This window comes from Microtus ochrogaster, linkage group LG5 (assembly GCF_000317375.1).
Source record: "Microtus ochrogaster isolate Prairie Vole_2 linkage group LG5, MicOch1.0, whole genome shotgun sequence".
Lineage (NCBI taxonomy): Eukaryota > Metazoa > Chordata > Mammalia > Rodentia > Cricetidae > Microtus > Microtus ochrogaster.
This window is the reverse complement of record NC_022031.1, coordinates 50772655-50795667: the sequence shown is the minus strand read 5'-3', so window position 1 is coordinate 50795667 and position 23013 is coordinate 50772655. Positions and strand designations below refer to the sequence as shown.

Below are 23013 nucleotides of genomic sequence, written 5' to 3'. Positions count from 1 at the left end.
GAGGCGATTGAGCTCCAATATGCAGACACGTAGCCACTTCTCTCTACTCTTGACTGTGGGTGCAATGTGACCAGCTGTTTTAAATTCCTACTCCCTTGACTTCCCTACTATGCTGAACCTCGGATTGTGAGTTGACACAAACTCTTCCTTGAAGTTGATTTTTTTTGGTCCCGGTATTTATCACACAATAAGTATATACCATATGTGATTTATACTCACAAAAAACAGTGAAGGCTCTGGTAGGTAATAATGCTATTTAAATAGCGGAGAGACGCATTATAGCTTCATCAGGAAATTGCAATCAAGAGTGGAATGAACCGTTCTTGATGAGCAGGGCTTCCATGACATCAAACACCATCAAAGACTCAGCAATATTACCACTTCCTCTAATATATGTGGGATCATATGCAGGGGGTACCCAAAGAAGAGCCATTGTGTGTGTGTCTACAAACACACACACACACACACACACACACACACATGCACTCACACATATGCATTCTTAGGTAGAAAATGCTGGGACTGACACTCTGCAGTCACTACACAGTTCACATAGTCCAAGCTAGAACTAGATTCTGTGGCCAGCCCATCTATGATACTGGGACTGAGTTTTTCTTTCAGTATCTATAATATCTATATTCTCTAGAATAATTTCTTACTAAGTCTTAATAGCAACAGTTGATTGATTCTAAGAAGGTCTCCTCAACTTAGAATTTTTTGGAAGGAAGAATTTGAAAACAGACTGCCCAATGTTCCCCAAGTGGGATGCATTTGGGGTTTTATTCTCAGATCATAAAATGACCTTGGCATGGATCATATTCTTATTAGCATGTGTGCCCTTCCTTAGACATCTTCCTTTGCTAATAGGTACAACTGATGGAGAAGTCACCAACACAGAGGTCAGGAGTCACAACATAGGGTGACAGGGAAGACCACAGAAATACCTCCCCAGGATCCCTGAGAATCATAGCCTTCTTAGCCTGTGTTTACCCATCTTGGGGCTTCCAAAGTCTTTTGCCAGGCTGCTTCCTGCCTCTGGGAGTGTTTGCAGGATCCATAAAAAACTGTGGGAAGGCTGCAGGAGGAAATGAGTGGACTTTCTGGGATGCAAAGGAAAGAGACTAGGGTAACAGATTGCAACATGGCTCCATGTTGGCTTATTAAGTAGTAGACTACACAGACATCTATGCCAGACACACCCAGCTGAGGGGCAGGGTATACAGATTCCTTCCCTACCCCGACTATCAGAGAAAAGTCCAAGCAAGGTTCTGGTTAGAGGATGGAGTACAAGGAACTGGGAAGGGGCACAGCATGAGAGAACATGACTTCTACAGATACAAGCGTCTGTGGGTACGTGTTCCAGCCCCAGCATGGCCTGGCAGCGATTCCACCTCCCCGATATGTGAACTCTGCTGTTCTCTGTGTAGCGCCCCCACGTGCCCCAGTTAAGCCACAACCTAGGGGGTTGGGCTTCTCTCCTAGAAATGTGGTTGTTCCTCTTCTCCCAGAGTTCCTGCTGCTGCGTCCCTTGCCTCAGGTTCTGAGAACAGAGGCTTTCATTGGTGTCTTCTCAAAGATCACCTACGAGGGAGCTCAAATCCAGATCTTTTACTTGCTGGGGGGTGGGGTTCATGATATCTTCTCTATTGTTTTATTTTATTTTATTTTATTTTATTTTTTTGCCTATCTTTTGTACCAGACAGAACTGCCCTACCTGCAAATACCTGGTCTGTGGCCGATCCAGAAGAAATCCAGATCCTCTATTTTTTTTTCTCCCTCAATGACAATGGGAAACATTCTGATGCCAAGCCAAGTCCTCTGACCCCTCATTCTCTTCCTGAGCTAGAGGCTGACTGTGTGGGAGCCACATGAGAAGCAGGTAGCAGCTGAGGCTCCCATGCGCCCTTGCATTTCAAAGCCCATCTCATGAGGGCCAAGATGAAAACAGCAACTTTGAGTTTGTAGCTGAGGTCAGGGGATACAGTGAATCCCAGAAGAGAGTCCCAAGTTCATCCCCACAGCCCACGAAGGCAGAGGAGGGGACAGGAGAAAGACCTGTCCCTTCTGTCTGGCTGGGAGCAGGGGTACGAGAGTCCTATGTCCACTCTCCAGGGCTCAGGGTCAGATGTCATGGGAGGGAGGAAATTCTGTCTCATCTAGTTTCCCTGGAAGGTTAGAGAGACACTGCTGGCCTAGGAGGATGGAGGAAAAGAGGTCCTCTATCCTTTCCAAAGAAAGTTCCAGAGGCCTTAGAAGGGTTTCCTAAACACCAAGACACCTCTCATGTGACCTGGAGACTTAGCGACTTGTGAGGATGGGTTGGTTCCTGTAAGAAACTTAGTTCTGACTCCAGCATGTTCTTTTGCCAACCCTTTTCAAGAAAAGTCCAACAGCAAGTCTTTTGGGAGGCTTAAACTGGGAAAAAAAAAAAACAAAAAAAAAAACAACTACTGGCCAATATGCTAATAGAAGTATCAAGTCAAGAAGCAGAGGCGGTAACGATGGCAATGTTGACCTCTTGATGCCCTTGCCGGGGATGCCCTTAGGAAGGGCCACTTCACATCTGTCTCCTGGTGAGCCTGTATGCATGAGACCCACTCAGTGGACCAGGAGGGAAGCATTTGAGTACAGCCAGGGCAGAAAGCACTTACCTCCATCAGCCGTGGAGAAACTCTGTGGAGACAAAAGCAGGGCAGAGCGTCACTGTGCGTGTGTGACATGTCCCAACCCCCAGCCCCGGACACAGAGCCAGAACTCAGCAGGCAACAGGAAAGACCCGAGCTTGCTTTTCTCTTTTCTTCTGGGGTCAGTTAAGGATGTGCCCTACTCAGCTGAGTATAATTTCAACCATCCAGCAACTCTCCTGAGTTACGTTGATAATGCTATGTTAGAAAAGTCCCGTCCCGAACTTAATTGTATACAGCTTTTTTTGTTGTTGTTGTAATCACAGAGGCAGGAGGCCGAAAATGGGGTTTTGAGAAAACAGGGCCTCTCTGTGTTACCACACAGAAATGTTTGTTTTCACGTGGGGGAATTCCATGCATTTACAGGGTGTGTGTTGGGATTCCCGCCCACTTGCTACAGGTCTCCTCTCGCCCTCTCCTAAAGGGAATACTCAAAGGGAATTCTGACTAAACCCACACAGGGTCATCTAACCTGCTTAAAAGGGGCTGAATTTATACTTCTGGTGCCAATCTGAAGACTTTTCAGACATTTGGGAGATAAGGGGTGGGGAGATCAGCAGACAAACAGGATTAATCAAACGTCTCCATGCCTCCCAACGCAGATGGGCTGCTCTGTTTCTGGGATGGACCTGGCTCATGCCACTTCTGCGCTCTTTTCAGGGTAGGGTTCAGATTTCTCAGGCCCAGTGGTTCTCAATTTGTGGGCTGTGAACCCTTTGGGGGGTCACATATCAGATATATTGCATATCAGATATTTATATTACAATTCATAACAGTAGCAAAACTACAATTATGAATAGCAACGAAATGATTTTATGGCTGGAGGGTCACCACACCATGAGGAACTGTATTAAAGGGTCGCAGCATTAAGAAGGCTGAGAAGCACTGTTGTCTGCTTCTCTAGGGACCTGGCCCCTCCACCCCTGTGATTTAGAGAAATGCTGCTTTTCTTTCCTCACCTTCTGCAAGTCCTGGAAGGATTTCTCTGTCTCCTTCAGTTTCTCGAGGATGAGCTGCTCTTTGGCAGATATCTGGGACTCTTCACTTTCGAGCACTTGTATTTCCTGCTCCAGCCTGGAAGACACAAACAGAGGACAAGATGCTTTATTGTCCTGCCGTCCAGTGGCAAGGAAACAGCCACCTTCCTGCTGAGCAACCTGTGCCTCCCACTGCTCACTACCCTGAAAAACCAGGCCAAGGTTTTTCCATTACGGAGTATCCTGTAGCTCTGTTGCCAGGAAGACATTGACCAAAGAGAAATAACCCAGGCATGCCTCCATTGCTTCATGGTCACCACTCTGCAACATGTTTGGTGTCTGTCCATTGCCCCGGTGATGTGTATATTTCTTATTCAGAGGTAGACTGGGCTCACACAGCTCAGGGCATACAATTGGAAGGAAAAAGCTTCAGATTCTCCTACCTATTTCAGATTTCAGAAGAATGCCTCTTTTCTTTAGATGGCCAAAGGGCAAAAGGCCAAAGGGAAAAAGGCTAGTGTTCCTCAAAGGAAATATACTGCTAAGAAGTGGTTGGTGACCAGAACCTTGGAGTTACTGTCTCTCCCTCTAGGACCTCTACTGCCCAAACCAGACACAATGGATGGGACAGACGCAACTGCCCCCAAGTTTCTGGACAGTTTTAGGTGATACAACTATTCGGGAACTTTTAGTATTGCTACGAGACTCTGAGACTATTCCAGAAGAGCAGCTATGGCTATGCTTGTGGGTAAAGCTCATCATTCGTATTCTCCCAATATAATGACAGGAATAATGATGAGTCCTTGTTCCCTGTTCCAAGAACTAATTCACATGGTGTGATGGTTATTCTCTGTTGTCAACTTGACTACATCTGGGATGAACTGCAAGCCAGAAATGGAGGGCCCCCCTGGGAGAGATCTTTTGCTTGGTTTAAAGTGGGTGAATCCATTTCTAGTCTGGACTTTTGAGGCAGGAAGACACACACCTTTGATTTGGATCTTGTGCAGGGAAGACACACCCTTAGTCTGCACCATACCTTCTTCTGGAAGTCTATATAAGGACACAGAAGAAGGAAGCTTTTGATCTTTGCCTACTTTTCCTTGCTAGCACATCTGTTCCTTCACTGGTGTAAGAGCCTACTTCTTCGGGACTCCAGCATTTGCTGAAGACTAGTTGAGATCTCTAGCTTGGTGAACTAAGCAACTACTGGATTCTTGGACTTTCCATTTACAGCCAACCACTGATTAGCTAGACTGCAACCTATAAGCCATTCCCATAGATTCCCTTTATCTATAAATGAAAATATAAGTTCTGTTACTCTAGAGAACCCTTACCAATACATGTGGGTTATTTCATATAACCTTCTCAATAACTTTTATGAGTAGAGAACTTCATTTTAGAGATGAGATCATCAAGGACTTGTATGGTTCAGTAACTATTTCAGAGATTTGACACAAGAATGCAAGCCAGGAGGTCCAACACCCGCACCCCCCCCCCCACTCCCAATCACTGTCCTAGCTCTTACTGCATTGGTTCTACAGTCTCACATAATCCTTGTTCAAAAACACTGCATGTATTGGAATAGTGGGCCAATGTCGTATTGCAACCAGGTCATGGTGTGTTATGCAGAGATAGAAACCTTCTGTCTAAAAGACTCTACGCTTCTGGCCCTCTTGAATGCTTTGGTTTGAATTTTTAGTTCATTCATTCATTCATTTATCCATTGGTCATTCACTCATCCTTCCTCTCTTCCTTTCCCTCCTTTTTTTTATTTTTTGAGACAGGGTTTCTCTGTGTAGCCCTGACTGACCTGGAACTTGCTTTGTAGAACAGGCTGACCTCACACTCCCAGAGATCCACCTGTCTCTGCTTCCCGAGTGCTGGGATTAAAGGCGTGCACCACCACCACCACCTGAGTTAGCAGCAATTTTCTAATGAGATATTTTTTTTCCTCCTGGAAGAAGGCTGCAACATCTCTGTTCTGGTTGTTTATAACTCCAGGGCACAAGCGTTGGTGTTACTGACATCTAGTAACTGGAGGCTGGAGATGCTAACAAACACCTTACAATGCACCAACAGTCCCTGCAGAGGAGAATGATCTGGCTCCCAAATAGCAACAGGCATTATTAATTTCCCCATCTGAATCAAACATTTATCAAGGTGAGGAGGGGCACTCATTCTCAATGTACAGATATCCCATGAATGAATATGAAAGCTGAACCAGGCTGCACAAAAGCTGAGATGAGCTGATCAGAACTTCTGAGACCAGAGAAAATTCTCCAGCAAGCACTGGGTTGGGAGGCTGAGTGTGGGCTAAATTCACATCGAGTCCAAATGAGAGGGGCTGAATGACGCAGAGCTTTGAATGCAGATGTAAAACTCATTTGCTGCCCCAAATGTTCAGCAAAATCTTCCGCATACATCTCTGTGAAATATTCTAGGGAGGAATAAATAAAAAACATGAGGGCGGAACTGGAGCAACACAAGGGACAGCTGAGTGATCTTAAATTGCAGCAATGCAATTTCCGGGTCAGAGATCTCTTAGACAGAGTGCATGGAACTAGTGGCCAGGTGAGTTCTGAGGTTTCACCTAAATCTCAAATGAGAGGATCTCAGCAGACGCCTCAGATATTAGCCTTTAAAATAGCCCCTATTTTGGGAACAGCAGAGATAGCTCAGTGGCTAAGAGCATTTGCTGCTCTTTCAGAGGACCTGAGTTCAAGTACCAGCTCCCACGTCAGGTGATTCACAACTGCCTGTAACTCTAACTTCAGGGGATTTGTTGCCCTCTTCTGGACTCCATGGACATTGCACTTACACACGCACATACCCACAAGCACATGCATACAAATGTGTGTGTGTGTGTGTGTGTGTGTGTCCCTCCCTTTCATCTTTGCCTCCCCAGGAAGAACAACTACTTCCCTGGACCGCTAACATTGCTCTTAGCCACTAATTTGCCTTCCTTCCCCTTGACTCTGGGTTTAGCCATGTGAGGTGTGTTGGCTAATGACATTAGCACCAACAAGACAAAAGTACAAACAGAGGCTTGGGTAGGTTTGCTTGTGCTTGGCTCCTTGTACCTCTTGGCTAGAGCCAAGAGACGACTAGATAACCTTGTTTTCAGAACAGATCTGAGTTTTGTTCAAGGTAGAAAAGCCTGTAACCCAGAGCCACTTAGCAGAGCCCAGCTTGCTAAAGAGTCAGAATAAACAACTCCAAGTTTCAGATAATGAGTGTGAGGCAATCTTTTCATGCAGCCCTTGCCGGAACTCCGAATGTATACCTGTCCAGCCTCCAACTCACAGACATCTGCCTACCACTGCTTTTCTGTCCACCTCTGCTTCGACCTCTCAAGAAACTGGGATTAAAGCCTTGCACCTCATCCCCGTCTTTTGTTTTGTTTTGATAGGGTCTTGCTACTGTAGCTGGCCGGCCTTGAGTTTATTTCTCCTCTGAGTGCCGGGATTACAGGTGGGTGGAGTTTGTTACATTGCACTACTGCAGTAACAATTAAGACGGGTCAAATATGAGTGTGCATAAAATCTTATTTATATTCTAATATACCTCGATAATGTATATCGCAATTATATTTGACATATATGCATTTACACTTTAGGGATATATTTACTTATCGAATACCACCTAAGATTGAAAGATTACAAAGAACTTAAGTTATCTTCCTGCTCCCCTCCAAATCTGAATTGTAAGTAGGTTACCCTTTAATGACAATTAAGACTGAAAAAAAAAAAGGGAAAATATCAGTCACTGGGTAGTAGGGTTATAGATTATTTTAATTTTGTTGTTCTAAGTTTCAATATCTGCTCCACTTAAAATCTAGTGTGGTTGAGCACACAGTTCAGTGTTAGACTGTTTGCCTGGCATACTCAGGATCCTGGCTTTGCTCCCCAGCCAGACTGCTCGATGTGTAAGGGTGCTTGCCTCCAAGTTTGGCAACCTGAGTTCAGTGCCTGGGATCCACACAGTAGGAGACAACTGACTTTTGCAAGTTGTCCGCTGAATTTCTCTCTCTCTCTCTCTCTTTTTCTTTCTTCTTTCTTTCTTTCTTTCTTTTCTTTTCTTTTCTTTTCTCTTTTTTTGGTTTTTCGAGACAGGGTTTCTCTGTAGCTTCAGAGCCTGTCCTGGAACTAGCTCTTGTAGACCAGGCTGGCCTCAAACTCACAGAGATCCACCTGCTTCTGCTTCCCGAGTGCTGGGATTAAAGGCATGTGCCACTGTTGCCTGACTTGTCCTCTGACTTTTGTGTATCCATTGTGAGACACATGTTCCTACTCCTCAAAACACACACACACACACACACACACACACACAGCAAATAAATAATAACATAATAAGAAAATTACATATTACTTATCTAATTTGATTGCCTGATTTAGATGCTCCTGAGAACCCATGCTGAGAAGACAGTCTCTCACAGGGGGTGAAATAAATAGGACCTCAGCTTCTTGGTGTCAATTCAAGGAGTTAAAATAGTGTTCTCTAATAGTACCTACAAACCCAAGTAGAAGCAGATACTTCAAGGGATCATAAAACAAAGCAAAATTGTGTTAAATAAAGGTACGGGGGTGGGGGGAAGGGATGTCCCTAGGGAGCTTCCATCCAGGTCAGCAGCCCCAGGCAGTTGAGACTTCTCTGCGACCTGGTGACCACAGCCTGACTTGCATCTCCACAGCTTGCCCCTGCTCTTTCGGTTTCAGAGAGTTCAGCTGTATGGTTCAGATGCTAAAGATTTGGGTCGTGATACCGTGCTGTGTAACTGAGAAGAAAGAGAGAGAGAGGGAAACAGCGAAACTAAACCTTGGTGATACCAACCGAGTTTTACCCCAAATGTAATGACGAGAGGGAATGGGAGCCTATGTCAGCCTAAGTAAGCCAGGTCTGAGAAGTTGAGTTTCATTGCAAAATACCTGTGGCTTTGGGCCAGGTTCTAAGTCCCCCCCCCCCACCTCGCTCCTACAAACCTGAGTATCAGGACTCGGGAAGATGGCAAGATACAGTGTCTTGGGATTGAGCGTGCTGCTTCTTTGTAGTTTCACAACTGAAACCTAACTCGGTTTCCAGGTGCCAAGCAGCTATGGCTGTGCTAAAAATAACAAATGGGCAGAAATGTAATTTATACGCAAGGTTAATCAAGGCTCCACAGGCTGCGACAGGTACGCAACAGCCTTGGACCAGCCATCTCGGTTCCTTGTGAGCACAGAGTACTGTAAGAACACAGGGCAGCCGCGGAGAGCTAACGCAGGAGATGGTTTGGATCACGGCTAAAGGGGCTTGTAAAATGTATCACTGCCCCCAGCATCCTCCCGGAAGAGCATGGAGGACCTCTGACTCTGCATAGTACATCTATCATCGCTTGTTTAAATTCTTTCATGCACTCGTCTCTCTAGCTTTATGCAAATACTCTCTCTGTACCAGGCAATGTGCTGAACAACAAGGACAGGAAGATAAATCAAGCACAGAGTCTGCTCGTGGATGCTCTCAGTGAAGCAATGCGATTTACCTGCACAGACGCACACTAAAGATCAGGAAGGGCGACGTAAAGAGCAATGTGTTGAGGCTGTGTGGGGGTAAAACCCCAAGTTGTCTGCCCGGCATCATTCTTTCTTCCTTCACTAAAGACTACGTTGTTGGGGAGAGCAACAAGCCCAGATGAAGTGTGCATACCACAGCTTCCACGGTAGCTAACAGCAGCCATGGGGCAGTTTGTGTGGACAGCATAGGCACAAAAGTGTGCATGTGTGTGTGTGTGTGTATGTATGTGTGTGCATGTGTGTGTGTGTGCATGTGTATGTGTGTGTATATGTGTGTGTTATGTGTATATGCGTGTGTGTATGTATGTGTGTGCATGTGTGTGTGTGCATGTGTATGTGTGTGTATGTGTGTGTTATGTGTATATGCGTGTGTGTATGTATGTGTGTGCATGTGTGTGTATGCGTGTGTGTTAGGGGCAGAGAACATCCAGAAAAGCTCTGTAAGAGCCGAAGTGCTGCCCTCAGTGGCACACACCTTGCTTTCCTCTTTCTCTTACAGGGTACCTCACAGGGGGGAGTGTCACAGCAGTTGCCCGTTACTGCCCTGACACCCACTACCAGCTCAGTGACTTTCAATACACAGTAGCTTCCATATCCACAGGTCAGTCGCCTGACATGGGGGGCATCAGACAAACATCAGACTGTCAGAGTTCGCTTCCCTTCTAGAGGCTCTAGGGGAGCATCCCTTTCCTCCTTTCCCTCCCCCTCAGGCCATCTGCAGCTCTTGACTCATGGACCTCTGCCTCCATCTTTGAAGTCATGCTATTTTTCTATTTTTTCTGCTGCAGCCCACCTTATGATTCTACTCTCCCTCTTGGTTTACTTGATATGGTTTGGATAGTGTGAATGTGAATGTGCCTGGCCCTCGCTGTGGCAATGCTAAGGTAGTGAAATTTTTAAAAGATGGATCCTTTGGCTGGGCGGTGGTGACACACACCTTTAATCCCAGCACTTGGGAGCTAGAGGCAGGCAGATCTCTGTGAGTTCGAGGCCAGCCAGTTCCTGGACAGGCTACAAAGCTATACAGAGAAACCCTGTCTCGAACAACATGAAAAAAAAGATGGATCCTTCTGGAAGATGTTTGACCATGGTGGGCTACCCTTCAAAGGGGTTGATGTAGTTCTTAGGGTTCTCACTTACTTCCTGCAGCATGCTATAGAAATAGATAGCCTGACTCTTTTGTTTCAGCTATCTTAAGAATGTGTTATTTTTTTAATTTTTAAATTAATTTTATTGAGCTATACATTTTCTCTGCTCCCCTCCCTTTCTCTCCCCTCTCCTTCAGCCCTCTCCCATGGTCCCCATTTACTCAGGAGATCTTGTCTTTTTCTACTTCTCATGTAGATTAGATCCATGTAGGTCTCTCTTAGGGTCCTCATTGTTGTCTAGGTTCTCTGAGACTGTGAATTGTAGGCTGGTTTTCTTTGCTTTATGTGTAAAAAGTCACTTATGAGTGAGTCCATATGATATTTGACTTTCTGGCTCTGGGTTACCTCACTCAATACGATGTTTTCTAGATCCATCCATTTATCTGCAAGTTTCAAGGTGTCATTATTTTTTTTCTGCTGTGAAATCTCCAGAAGTCTAAGTATATTCTGGAGCGAGCAAGGACTCTCCTATGGGGCTGTAACCCAGAATAATCTTGACAGCGGATGGAGCCTTTCCAATCTTTCCCACTCCTGAGGGACATACAGGCGTGTTCCACACTGTTGCTCAGTTGACACGAGTGTGATTCTCAACAGGCTCTTACGGAATGAAAGCTGATGCTGCCGGGCTAGCTAAATTCACCTTTCTACCGAACTGCAGCTTTACAGCTGAGCAGTCAAGCGAGGTGCCTGCCTGCCCAGCCTGCCAAAATGAGAGCCACAGGAAGAGCTGCTTAGAGAAGCAGGCCGCACCCCCCCCCCCCGGCCTCCCACCCCTCCATTCTTATGTGTCCAGCATGAGTAAAAACTGCAAAGGAAGAGTGTCAGTTGCTAAGTTCCCATTCTTCCCTGCTTCACGGTAACTCAATCCCCCAGGGCTGAGCAGGGTGTACAGCCACACAGGATAAAGCCCACTGTGCCTGCCAGTCATGTCAACTTGACACACAAGATAGAGTTATCCGAATGGTGGGAAATCTAAGTGAGAATTTCTTAATTGGTTATTTACGGCGGAGAGCCCAGCCCGTTGTAGGTGATGCCATCCCTGGGTTGGTGGTCCTGGGTTCTGTCAGAAAACAGGCTGAGCAAGCCATGGGGACAATCCAATAAACAGCACCTCTCCATGGCCTCTGCATCATCCTACCTTCAAGTTCTTGCCCTGCTTGAGTTCCTGTCCTGACTTCCTTCAATGGTGAACAACAATATGGAAGTGTAAGCCAAATAAACCCTTTCCTCCCCAACTTGCTTTTGGATATGGTGTTTCATTGCAGCAAGAGAAACCCTTACTAAGACACCTACATTGTTCAGCATTCTTTGTAGCTACATGTAGCCTGTTCTGACCAAAGGGAAGTAAGCAAAAGTATCATAGGGTAGCTTCTAGAACCTTCCTCCGACCTTGCTTCTTTAGCCTTCCTTTACCCTTCTGCCTGAAATGCATCATGGGAGGTAAAGCTTTAAGTACCATTTTCAACACATAGGACAAGGGTCCCCTTGACAGTTAAGAGAGGTGACATGGGTCCCTGACTAACTCCCAGAGACCACCACCAGATGTCTCGTGGCTATGTGTCCACAGGAGGGAAAAATAAACCTCATGTTTAAGCAACTGTCTTTGTAGCTGACTGTCACGCAGATCTACATCTTATCCCAATATGGGAGCCCACAGTCTTGAATCCATTCTCTCTTGACTAAAGGTCAGAGAATTCAAACCTATCCTTGCTCCTCAAAGCTCAAGGATGAACGACAGTATGTTTGACCAAAGGTGTGGCTACTGGGTGTCTTACTCCTCAAAGGCCAGACAGCAGGACATTTGACTTAGGGCATGGTTACTAGGTGTTTTTTTGTGATATAAGGAGGTAATTAGGCTTGCTTGTTCCTTGTATCATTGGTAAGGAAGTCTTTTGCCCTCCCCTTTTGGCCGGGGTATATAAGGGCTGTGAGTAATAAACTTGGGGCGGTTGATGTATTCACTAGAAGATTCTATCTCCTGCCTTTTGTCTATTTCTTTCCTCGGTTCTCAGAGACATGCGGACAAATCGGCTGGTCCTGACATACCAATTGATACAGGACACATACATTGCCGAATTTTGAGTGAATGCTTAGAAATTTTCCAAGATTTGGGGCTAAAGATAGTGAGAACTCAGAGCCCTAACAGTGACTCAGCAGAAGAGGGGGAGGGAAGCAAGACTTAATTCATTACTGTTAATCAACCTTTGTAACTAAGACTTGGCTGGAACTGAGCCCCAAATTGCTGCAGTAAGAGTCTCAGCAGGGGATCTCAGCTGACCACAACCGCAGCATCTTTTTGCGTCACTGGCCATGAACTGAACGTCACCAGGATGAGCCTTGAGCGCTGACCCGGCAGTGTGGCATCTTAATCACCTCATACGAAAGTCACTGGTGACTTTGAGGTTCCGGTTCTACACTGGAAGCCAAACACAGATCGGTATGTGTCTCAGAGGTGACTGTAGAAACAGAAGCAGAGGTAGACAGCAGGTGCGAATTTTGTCTCTCTAGGATTTTCCATTTTCCTCCTCCCCTTTCCCCTTAAACAATTTCTAGCTCATCTAGGGAGAAAAATTAGTTCTCTGGGCTTCCCTGTGGGTCTGGTAAAACTCGTGATTAGGGGGTCCAGCTCCTTGGCCAAGGAGTCGAGGCTACCTAACCCAAACCAATGTGGTGCCCTGTGATTCCAGCATTCAGCAGGGGAGGCAGAAAGATCAAGAGTTCCGGGTTGGCACCGTGGTGGTGGCACACGCCTTTAATTTCAGCACTCGGGAGGCAGAGGCAGGAGGATCTCTATGAGTTTGAGGCCAGTCTGGTCTGCAGAAAGAGTTTCAGGACAACCAAGGCTAGAGAAGCCCTGCCTCCAAAAACAAAACAAAATAAATAAAGTTCAGGGCCAACCTCAGCTTACCATGAATCTGAGGCCAGACTGAGCTATGTGAGACTCTGTCTCAAAATAAGCAAACAAACCAATTTAACTGATTTAGGCCAACTATGTTATTAGGCAGAAATAAGTTTGCTTGTTTTGTTTTTTTTTTTTTTAAAAAAGAATGACCCAAGAATAGAGAAAATAATGGGTCCAATCAATCCCTATTAATTTCTGCTGTCTGCAGCCCCAGATTTTCTGAGACCCCATTCACTGATCCCAGCTTTTGCTCTAGCAGTATTTACTGAGTAGCCCCACATCTCACTCTGACTATTTCTCTGTTTCTGTATCATAGATAGAACGCTGGGAAGAATATTGTTTGTTTTCACCAAGTAGGTAGCTACCATACCCATTTTCCACATTCCAGGAAGATACACATGTGTTTCTATGACACTCCCCAAATATTTGTCATTTGTGACTGCCACCCACAAGGAGACCACTTCCTTTTATTCCCATGAGTCACAGTAGGCCGTGTGGCACTTCAGAATGAATAATGTTCAGGGCCCTTAAATAAACCGGATTTCCATTAGTCCTTGCGAGAGAACAGGTCCTCCCTCGACTGCAAGGTGGCAGTGGAAACTTGGGCCCATTTCACTTCTCCCACGTCACCCCTCGGATGAGAACATGACCGAGAAGAGAAAGGTCCCTCTGAGAATTCCAAATGTCCAGGTCATATCCTCTTCATAGGAAAAGCCCTGGCCAGGCTTCACTGCCTCCTTCCCAGATCCAATGACTTCCTCTGCTGGACGCTCACACCTTCCAGGCTCCGCTCCAACCTCACCCCAGCCTGCCCCCTCCCTCTGGGCTCCTGTGACACTGATGGTGGTGGGAAAAGCAGGACTCCCCACTCTCAGCCTGGCCTTGCCCCCTGTCCCAGTGACTGCAACACCCCTCTTCCGGATCTCCGCAGGTATAGCGGCTCATAGCCGCCTCTCTATCACCCTCCTTCCTTCACCTTCTTCGCTCTGCCTTCCTTTCGTTCCACTGAACCTGCTCTCAGTAATGCCCATGCCATCCCTACTGCCAAGTCTAGCAGATCTTCATGGCCTTTTCCCTTTATTGTTTAGTTAGTAATGTTTGATATCAAATCCAGGATTTTATGCATGCTAGGCAGGCTCTCTACCACTGAACTGAATGTCATGCTGTGGATTTCCTTTTCTTTCTTTCTTTCTTTCTTTCTTTCTTTCTTTCTTTCCTTCCTTCCTTCCTTCCTTCCTTCCTTCTTTTTCTTTTTCTTTCTTTTCTTTCTTTCTTCTTTGTTTAGCGCCCAAGGTTGGCTTGCAATTTGCTATGTTTATGATAGGTTCTAATTAATAGCCATCCTGCCTCAGTTTCCCAAGTACTCAGGTTACAGTATTCAGATTTCCCTCAGTAGTCCCAACCTTTCTTATTGTTCTTGTGGTTTTTTTTAATTAATTAATTTTTTTTGAGACAGGGTCTTATTAAGTATCCTTTTTTTGAGACAGGGTCTCATTAAGTATCCTTTCCTGGCCTGAAATTCTTTACATAGATCAGGGTGACCTCGAACTCATAGAGACCCTCCTGCATCTACCTCTCGAGTGCTGGGTTCAAAGGCACCCAGTCTTCATTTTTGAATACACTGTTGATGACCGTTCTTCTCTTCAGGGGGGCGGGTCCCACTTCTCTCCTGTGCATTGTATATGTCCGTATATAGAGCGGTGTCCAGGTGTGTGCAGGTCTTAGGTTGATGCCAAGTGTCTTCTATAGCCCTTTACTTGATTCTTTGAGACAGGGTCTCTCACCAAATCTGGAGCTCCCTGATTTGACAAATTGGCTGACCAGAAAGCCCCAGAGATCCTCATGTCTCTGCCTCCCTAGTGCTGAAATTGGTTACTGGTGAGCTTTACCATCCCCGACTTTCACAGACCAAGGTATCAATCTCAGGACCTCACGTTTCCCCAGAGAGGCCTTTACCAGCTGAGCCCTCTTCTCAGCACCCGCCTCGCCCCTCACCGGCTTCTCTTTAGTGCAGATTTGGTCCGCTGCTTGCTCGACATTGGAAACTGGCTGATCGTGTCCAGCCTGGGGTTGTATCATTCCTGCCTACCTGCCGATGCCCTCCCTAACCACTGCAGACCCCCAGCCTCTGTGGACAACTGCTTTTTAAATCCGCTAGATAGCAGGGTGGTGGCGGGGCGGCACACCTTCAATCCCAGCACTCGGCAGGCAGCAGCAGGTGGATCTCTGTGAGTTCAAGTTCAGCCTAGTCTACAAGAGCTAGTGCCAGGACAGCTAGGACTGTTACACAGAAAAAAACCCTGTCTTGAAAAACCAAAACAACAACAACAACAACAAAAATCCTCTAGTTACTCCATCCATAAACACTTCAAACCCAACCCAGGCAAGACCAGCCTCATCTCCTTCAAGCTGTCTGCTCTCCAGCATTTTGGTTTTAGTTCCGTTGTCAGCACCAGGACAATCCACCCAGCCTAAGACCCCTTGGATGTTCTCGTGACCTCAGACTTGCTGTTCCTTGGCAACCGCCACACCAATACAGATGGCCCATAACTTACAACAGAGTCACCCAAGAAATCCACCATGCTACATGTAACTCCCCAAATAGAACAACTTAGCAACCCAATCTACTGAACAGAATCAGTTGTGCTCATCCCCCAGAGCTTCATGGTTACTGGGAGTCGTATCGATTGCCACTGCCCAGCATCTAAGAGAGATCTTACCATGTGTGACGAGCTTGGGAAAAGCGAAAAGTTACAATCCAAAGCATAGTTTCTGCTGGTGTGTACCCCTTCAGTGCCACCATGAAAATTGAAAGACTGTGGGCAGAAGCATCGTACATGAGGGTGCGTGCGCGCGCGCGCACACACACACACACACACACATACACACACACACACACACACACACTGAATATGAATATATGAGCCAATTTGCTCCACAACTCTTCCATCCCATCTTCTCTTCAACTCTACTAAGACGGCCTCCCTAAATGCCTCTAACAACCTGCCAACCAATCTGCTTGCCCACATAGCCACAGGACCCTCAAATCCATAACAGGTCGAACCATACCACAATGCTACATCTATGCTGGAAGCCACTCATGGGCTGCATATGATCTGTTAACTCCATGGAAAATGATTTCTTAGTGGATCCCTGCACACACTGGGCCTGGGCTGTGCTCAGTGCCTTTCCCGTGTCCCTCTGTCTGGACTGCCTTTCCCACGTCCCTCCGTCTGGACTGCCTTTCCCGCGTCCCTCCTTCTGGACTCCTTTCCCGTGTCCCTCTGTCTTTCCTGCGTCTCTCCGTCTGGACTCCTTTCCCGCATCCCTCCGTCTTTCCCGAGTCCCTCCATCTGGACTGCCTTTCCTGCATCCCTCTGTCTGGACTGCCTTTGCGCTCTCCTTCCCTCTGGGCTCGCTATTTCTGAATCCACTCAAGTTTTGCTTCCCTCCACAAGTCCTCCTTGGACATGGCCTCCTCGCTGCTTTATCTCATGGACACACTTCTACCGGTTGGATTTTCATCACTCGCTCATGGCTCTGTGGCTCCTTCCCTCCCCAGCAGGAGTTAGCAAAGAGCTGGAGGATATTTGCTACCCCTTCTCTTGCTTTGACTATGGCTTCTAGCATTTTGCTAGCCTTGCAGAAGATGTGGAGCGGATCCATTCATTGACAGTTCCCCATGAATGCTGATTGGACACCTGATTTCCAGGAATGCATAAATGGTTCCCAAGCAGACACAGCCTCTAGACGGGACCCGTGCTTCATTTTCTACTGTAGAATATGGCTCTGGAAAGAACAAACTCAAAATAGTGACACTTCTGGCTTAGTTGAAAAAACTGATTAAGAATCTGTCTGCTGTGGGATAATGCGAAAGGGAACTGGAATGTTTCCTGTGATTTTCATTTCTTTCAAAAAGATTTATTTTTTTTTAAAAGTAAATGTATGCCCGTGTATCTGCTCGTGGGTTTATGCATTTAAGTGCAGGTGCCTGTGAAGCCCAGGGGTGTCGAATCTCCTGGAGCTGTAGTTAATGGCAGGTGTGAGCCATCGGATGAAATGGGGTCTGAGGATTAAACCCCGGTCCTTTGTAAGAGCAGTGTGTGTGCTCTTAACTGCTGAGCCACATCTCTGGCCCCCGCTTTTTCTTTCAGATACCTCCAATGTATAATTTCACCTGACTGCAGGTATGTGTGTCTTTACATGTGTAATCAACTTATCTTTATTCCCTCTGGGATCACCTAAATAAAAGCATAAAGTCGAGGTGACCTGAGAAGCGGGCACTGGGCCAGAACGATGGAAGTGTTGGCATGTACTTCATTTGGCCCCATGATTCCCTTTCATTCACGTGCCAGGGAGGAAGCTGCTGGGCTCCTAGACCAGATTGTGAGAATTGTTTACGTGGTACATTCTTCTCGTCCAAATCCCTGTTTCCTCACTGTTTGTGTCTAAATTCAGCACTCCATGTTAGCTCTCCCGCTGATTCAGGATTTCCCATTACGGTGGTGTGTGTGTGTGTGTGTGTGTGTGTGTGTGTGTGTGTGTGTGTTCATCCAGATAGCTTCATCAACACATCTTCATCTGTTATATATATTAGAAGTCACTCTTGGGGAGACAAGCAGTGCTTTCAAGACTCCAAAGTTAGAATCTTAAGACTGACTTGGGACTGGAGAGAATGGGTTGCTCTTCCAGAGAACCCAAATTCAATCCCTAACACCCATAAGGTGGTTCACAACCATCTCTAACTATAATCCTAAGAGATCTAAAACCCTTGTCTGGTCTCTGTGAGCACGCACATGTGGTATAAATTCACACACACAAACATATATACACACACATTTAAATAAAAATTATTTTAAAAATGGATTAAAATAGATCTATTGGAAGAAATGATTATTTAGAGTCCAACACAAGCAGTGGTGAAAATAGCTAACATTCTTTGAATATTTCACAAGCTAAATAGCACAGGAATGACAGACACGGTTCAGTTTTTTACCATTGTACCCCACCCTTGACTGAGGATGAGCTGAGGCCGAGAGAGGCTAAACAGCTATGAGCGTCACCCATCGGATACAGAGCTGGATTTGCTGGAGCCTTGAAAATCAACAGCCACTCAACACAACCCCGTCTCCAAAGAAGAAACGAAACATTCCTGTCCTAATGGCTCTCAGTACCTCCTCACTTCAGGAGAATTGGCTCTTTCTAACACTTGAAACACAGAGAGCTGTGCTGGTTGAGGAGGGAGCAGATTGAAACCTCTATCCACACCATCTCTTGCCCTGGCTTGGCTGTTCCTTGGAACAGAAATAGAATCTGGGTACCACTCCCTCTTGAAAACAGCATCTAGTGTGTTATGGGCTGCCTCCACAATGCTGGGAAGAGCGTTCATCTACAGCCAGACCTCCCATTCTACTGCAGAAAGAGGGTTTGAGAAAGAAGCCCTTTCCTCCCGTGGCCACCTGCACCATGGGCATCCTTGAGCTGCCTAACCAGCTACCAAAGGACAATCAGGGCCTCCGCTACCTGAGTCCCAGAAGGGAGGATGTCAGCCATTCAGAAGGTATAGAAGGTTCACTGAACCTGAGGCTCAGAAAATGGCCACAGTAGGGGGTGGAGGGAGGAGAAAGGAGGCTAGGTAAATCCAAAGAGACTTCCCTGAAGGAAACATCAGAGCCCTCTGATTTCATGGTTTCTAGCCATGTTTTCTCAGCTTGCCATTACCAGGTGGCAGCCCCTCTCCAGTGGAGAAGTTTTGTCTCTCCACTGGGACAATTCCAAAGTTATTCTAAGAGTTCCTGCGCACAGCAGATCAAGCCAATCAGGAAGCTCCCCCGAATGGGCTCAGCCCAGCGGGTTGTTTCCCACTTGGACACTTCCTGGCATTGTTCTCTGGCTGGTTCTCAGAGGCACAGAGCTGGGCCCTGCCCCTTCCTCTCAGAAGCTGGGGGCTGTGGTCAGGCCTGTGGCCCAGCTGTGGGTTGCCCTATGTGAGGCTCTGGGACCAGACACCTGGCGGGGGGGGGGGGTCTGTTCTGAAAAGAGCGCCTAGCCCAGGTGAGCGGAGCTGAAATTACAGCTTGTAAAGAAGGGGGCTCTGGGATTTTGAGAGAGAAGTAAAAAATGACCAGTGTCATTCATCAATGTCTACCAAGAGAGTGACGAGCTAGAGGCAGGGGTTGCTGCTGGGTCTCTACATGGTGGAACACATCCTCTCAAGAGGAAGGTGTGCTAACAGTTGTGACATAGCATTTAACAAAGCTAACACCCTAGTTAGGAAGTGCTGTAGGACTGTGTCTCGGTTAGGGTTTCTATTGTTGCGATAAAACGCCCAGACCAAAAAGCAAGCTAGGGAGGAAAGGGTTTACATGGCTTACATTTCTGTATTGCTGTTCATCACTGAAGGAAGTCAGGACAAGGCAGGAACCTGGAGGCAGGAGCTGATGCAGAGGCCAAGGAGGGTGCTGCTTACTGACTTACTCCTTAGGGCTTGAACAACTTTTTTTAGAACCCAGGATCATCAACCCAGGGCGTACAACCCACATTGATCCGACCCTCCCACATCATTCATCAATCAAGAAAATGCACCATGGGCGTTGCCTACAGGTCAAACTAGTGGGGCATTTTCTCAATTGAGGTTCCTTCTTCCAAAATGACTCCAGCTTGTGTCAGGTTGACATGAAACCAGCCAGGACAGACTTCAAAGAAGCCTAGGGAAAGGCAGGGCAGAATTTCATGATCTTGATCCATAGCAAGGTCTTACGGGATGAAACAAAAATTGCTGAGGCACAGAAGCATTTAGAAGGCATGCCAACCAAAGTGGCAGCATGGTCGGAGGAAGCAGAAGAACGCAGGGAGGGCTCAAGGGTGTGAGAGAGGATCTCTGAAGAGATGGATTACAACTGGGTACTCAAGGCCAGAAGTGGTGGGAGGGCTTAGGGATGAATGGCACACTAAGAGGGTGCCTCCTGAAAGGCAGCAGGAAATCTAAGTTTCTTATTTATCTGTTTTAAAGAAGGAATGGAGGTTGGGGGCTGGAGAGAGAGAACTCAGCAGCAGTTAGGAGTGCTCGCTGCTCAACCTTGAAGATCTGAGTTCAGATCCCAGCACCCAAGTTAGGTGGCTTACACACTCCAGCTCCGAGGAAGCCAACGCCCTCTTCTGGGTCTCCATGGTCACCTGTACACGCGTATGTCCACACAGGCACATATACACATACATAAATGAAATAAGAAGAAAAATTTAAATAAGAGATTGGCTCAACTATGCTGCATCATGTTCAGCACGAACCATAGCTCCATTTGCTGGCTGTTATAAAGACATTGATGATTCCCTAACCAAACTCTGTGTGCTAGTATAGCCCCACAGGCTGGGCTGAAAAAAAACATTAAGCAACATTAAACACTGAAACTGTGTCTAAAAATAAATGGGGTTGCATAGTATCTAGAATTTGTGTGTGTTCAGCAAGACCTGGGGTTCCTCCTTCTCAGCTTCACACGGTCAGTCACGTCAGCCAACTGGTCCAAGGCCCACAGGGCTCCCTTCTTGAGAAAACAGAGGAAATTTGACTGTAGGGGGCAGATTCTCCAATCTAAGATCTAAGGCTGAGTGTCAGTCAAGGCATAAATTTGAACTTCAAGCCCCTAACTTAGGACTGAAGGTCTCAACTCCACAAGTTCCCACCTAAAGTAAGCCCCACTTTAGATGCCGCTCAGTGCTCTCAGGGGGCCACAGTAGGCAATGGCTGGAGCCACAGTCTGAGGGATGATTGTGGGGTCTTAGCAAACACAGACTTCTAGTGGTTGAGTCGGCGGCACCCAGCAGTGCGTCCTGCGAGGGCAGTGGATGCATCTCGCAACCCAGCACTGCTGGCCTCCTTGGAGCCTCTAGAACATCTCTCTGCCATTTTTCTCTCTCACAGATATAACAGAAATATTCTATCTTTAAAATGCCAGAGTGTGGGCCTATGGGGCTCTTTCCTGTGCCTTGGGATTTTGAGGTAGAAGCAACAACGCCCTGGCTGGGGCTCACGGGTGCCCCCTAGCGGCTATAAGACACAAAGGCCTAGGATGGACGGGGTTTGGACAAAATCAGCTGGTCGGAGCCCAGCTTAAGTAAGCTGAGTTGACCACTGTCTTGCAATATTTATTACTGTGTTTTGAAACAAACAAACAAAAATAACTGTAAAATAGCCATACAACTTGTATTCTAGTGACTTTTGCCCCAAAGACGTCACTCCCGCTTTGCGACAGCTTTTACGATGAGAACGTGATGCCGAGATAGACGTAGCCGTCTGGGGGTTCTGGCCCACATGCTCTGTAAGGGTACAGTTTCCTTCATACCAGGAACTCCCTGATGGAAACTTCCAGATGCAAAATGATTCATGAGCAGGGATCAAAGCCAAAGTGAATGGGACTCCTTAAGCCAAGTTAGAGTTTTTGTTAATAGGTCCAAAGGAAAACAATGCCACTTAAAGATTTCTCTGGGGCTGTGCTAGACACGTAGCTCAGAGGTGGAAACCCTGGCCCAGCATTTGTGAGGACCTAACTTCAATTCCAGAAGTGGAAAAATCAAAACAAAACAATTTGCCTACAGACCTAAGCTTTTCGTTGCCACCTTCTGCCAGAGAGACAACTTGATAGGCCATTTGAAATGTAAGTCCTGGGGACAGGGAAACAGGCTGGACGTTCTTTTTCAGAAATGCTTGACATTTTGAATTTCAGTTTTTGTAGAGTCTTCGTGTAGCCTGGGTTGGCTTTTGGGGTCCCAATGTTCTAAGGGTCACTTTGACCTTTGAGCCTGTCTTCTCCAAGGACGGACCGAGTGCTAGGATTATAGGCATGCACTGCTGCTCCTGGCTTTGGTTTCAGATTTTGGAATACTTGTTCATGGGTAAGGAGATTTTTTTGAGAAAAGAATGAAAATCTTATTTATATTTTTCATAAGCTTTATTCGCATAGCCTGATGACAATTTATACATTCACTATTTTAAATCATTTTGTTTAAATGTTTAAATCAATTAAACAAAGGCTCTTGCTATGGGATTTTTCCAATTGTGGTATCATAATGACACTCCAAGGAGTTTCCAACTTCGGAGGATTTTAGATTTGGGATTTGGGGATTGAGGATGCTAAAACTGTGGACACACACACACACACACACACACACACACACTGGTGAGACCTTTCATCTGCCTTCCCAATGCTGGGGTTACAGGCATTCACTAGAGCAATAGATAGCCTTCCTTGGCTTCCTCCTATTGACTTCTACACCTCAAACACGGTCATCTCCATATTTGTCAGTTCCACACCAGAAGTCACCCCCCTCTCCACCTTTCCTGGCTCCTGAAACTGTTCAATCACCTGCTGAAGGCACAGGGAAGCCTCAGCACAATCCCGAACCAAACCGAGTCCAGGGCAGACCAAACTTGACTTCTAAGCGAGACAGGTGCTTGGGTATGGGGGGGTCTCTGGTAGAGGCCATGGCCCAGCATCACATGGTTTGGTGTGAACAAACAGATGCATGACCACACGGGCCACACTTGAAAATGTTCACATGGCCACGAAACCCACACGCTACTCAACAGTGGTAAGAATGACAACCAAGCACTTCTCCATGGACACTTTTGAGTGTACAAGGCTCTTTTCACAGTAACTGGTGATTATTCTATCCCAGCATTAAAGAGGAGAAAATTGGGATTGAGAGACAGAGAGAGAGAGAGAGAGAGAGAGAGAGAGAGAGAGAGAGAGAGAGAGA

General features: G+C 46.5%; 1 protein-coding gene across 3 annotated transcripts in view; it reads right to left on the bottom strand.

Annotated features, from left to right (window-relative positions):
• The window catches only part of Akap2 (A-kinase anchoring protein 2), a 240776-nt gene that overhangs the window by 197530 nt on the left and 20233 nt on the right, over nucleotides 1-23013 (bottom strand). For all 3 annotated transcript variants that reach the window (XM_026786658.1, XM_026786656.1, XM_026786657.1), the window contains exons 3-4: nucleotides 3644-3758; nucleotides 2652-2673 (exon numbers count right to left, since the gene is read on the bottom strand). In XM_026786658.1, the coding sequence (XP_026642459.1) occupies nucleotides 2652-2673; nucleotides 3644-3758 (137 nt within the window). The remainder of the gene's footprint in view (nucleotides 1-2651; nucleotides 2674-3643; nucleotides 3759-23013) is intronic.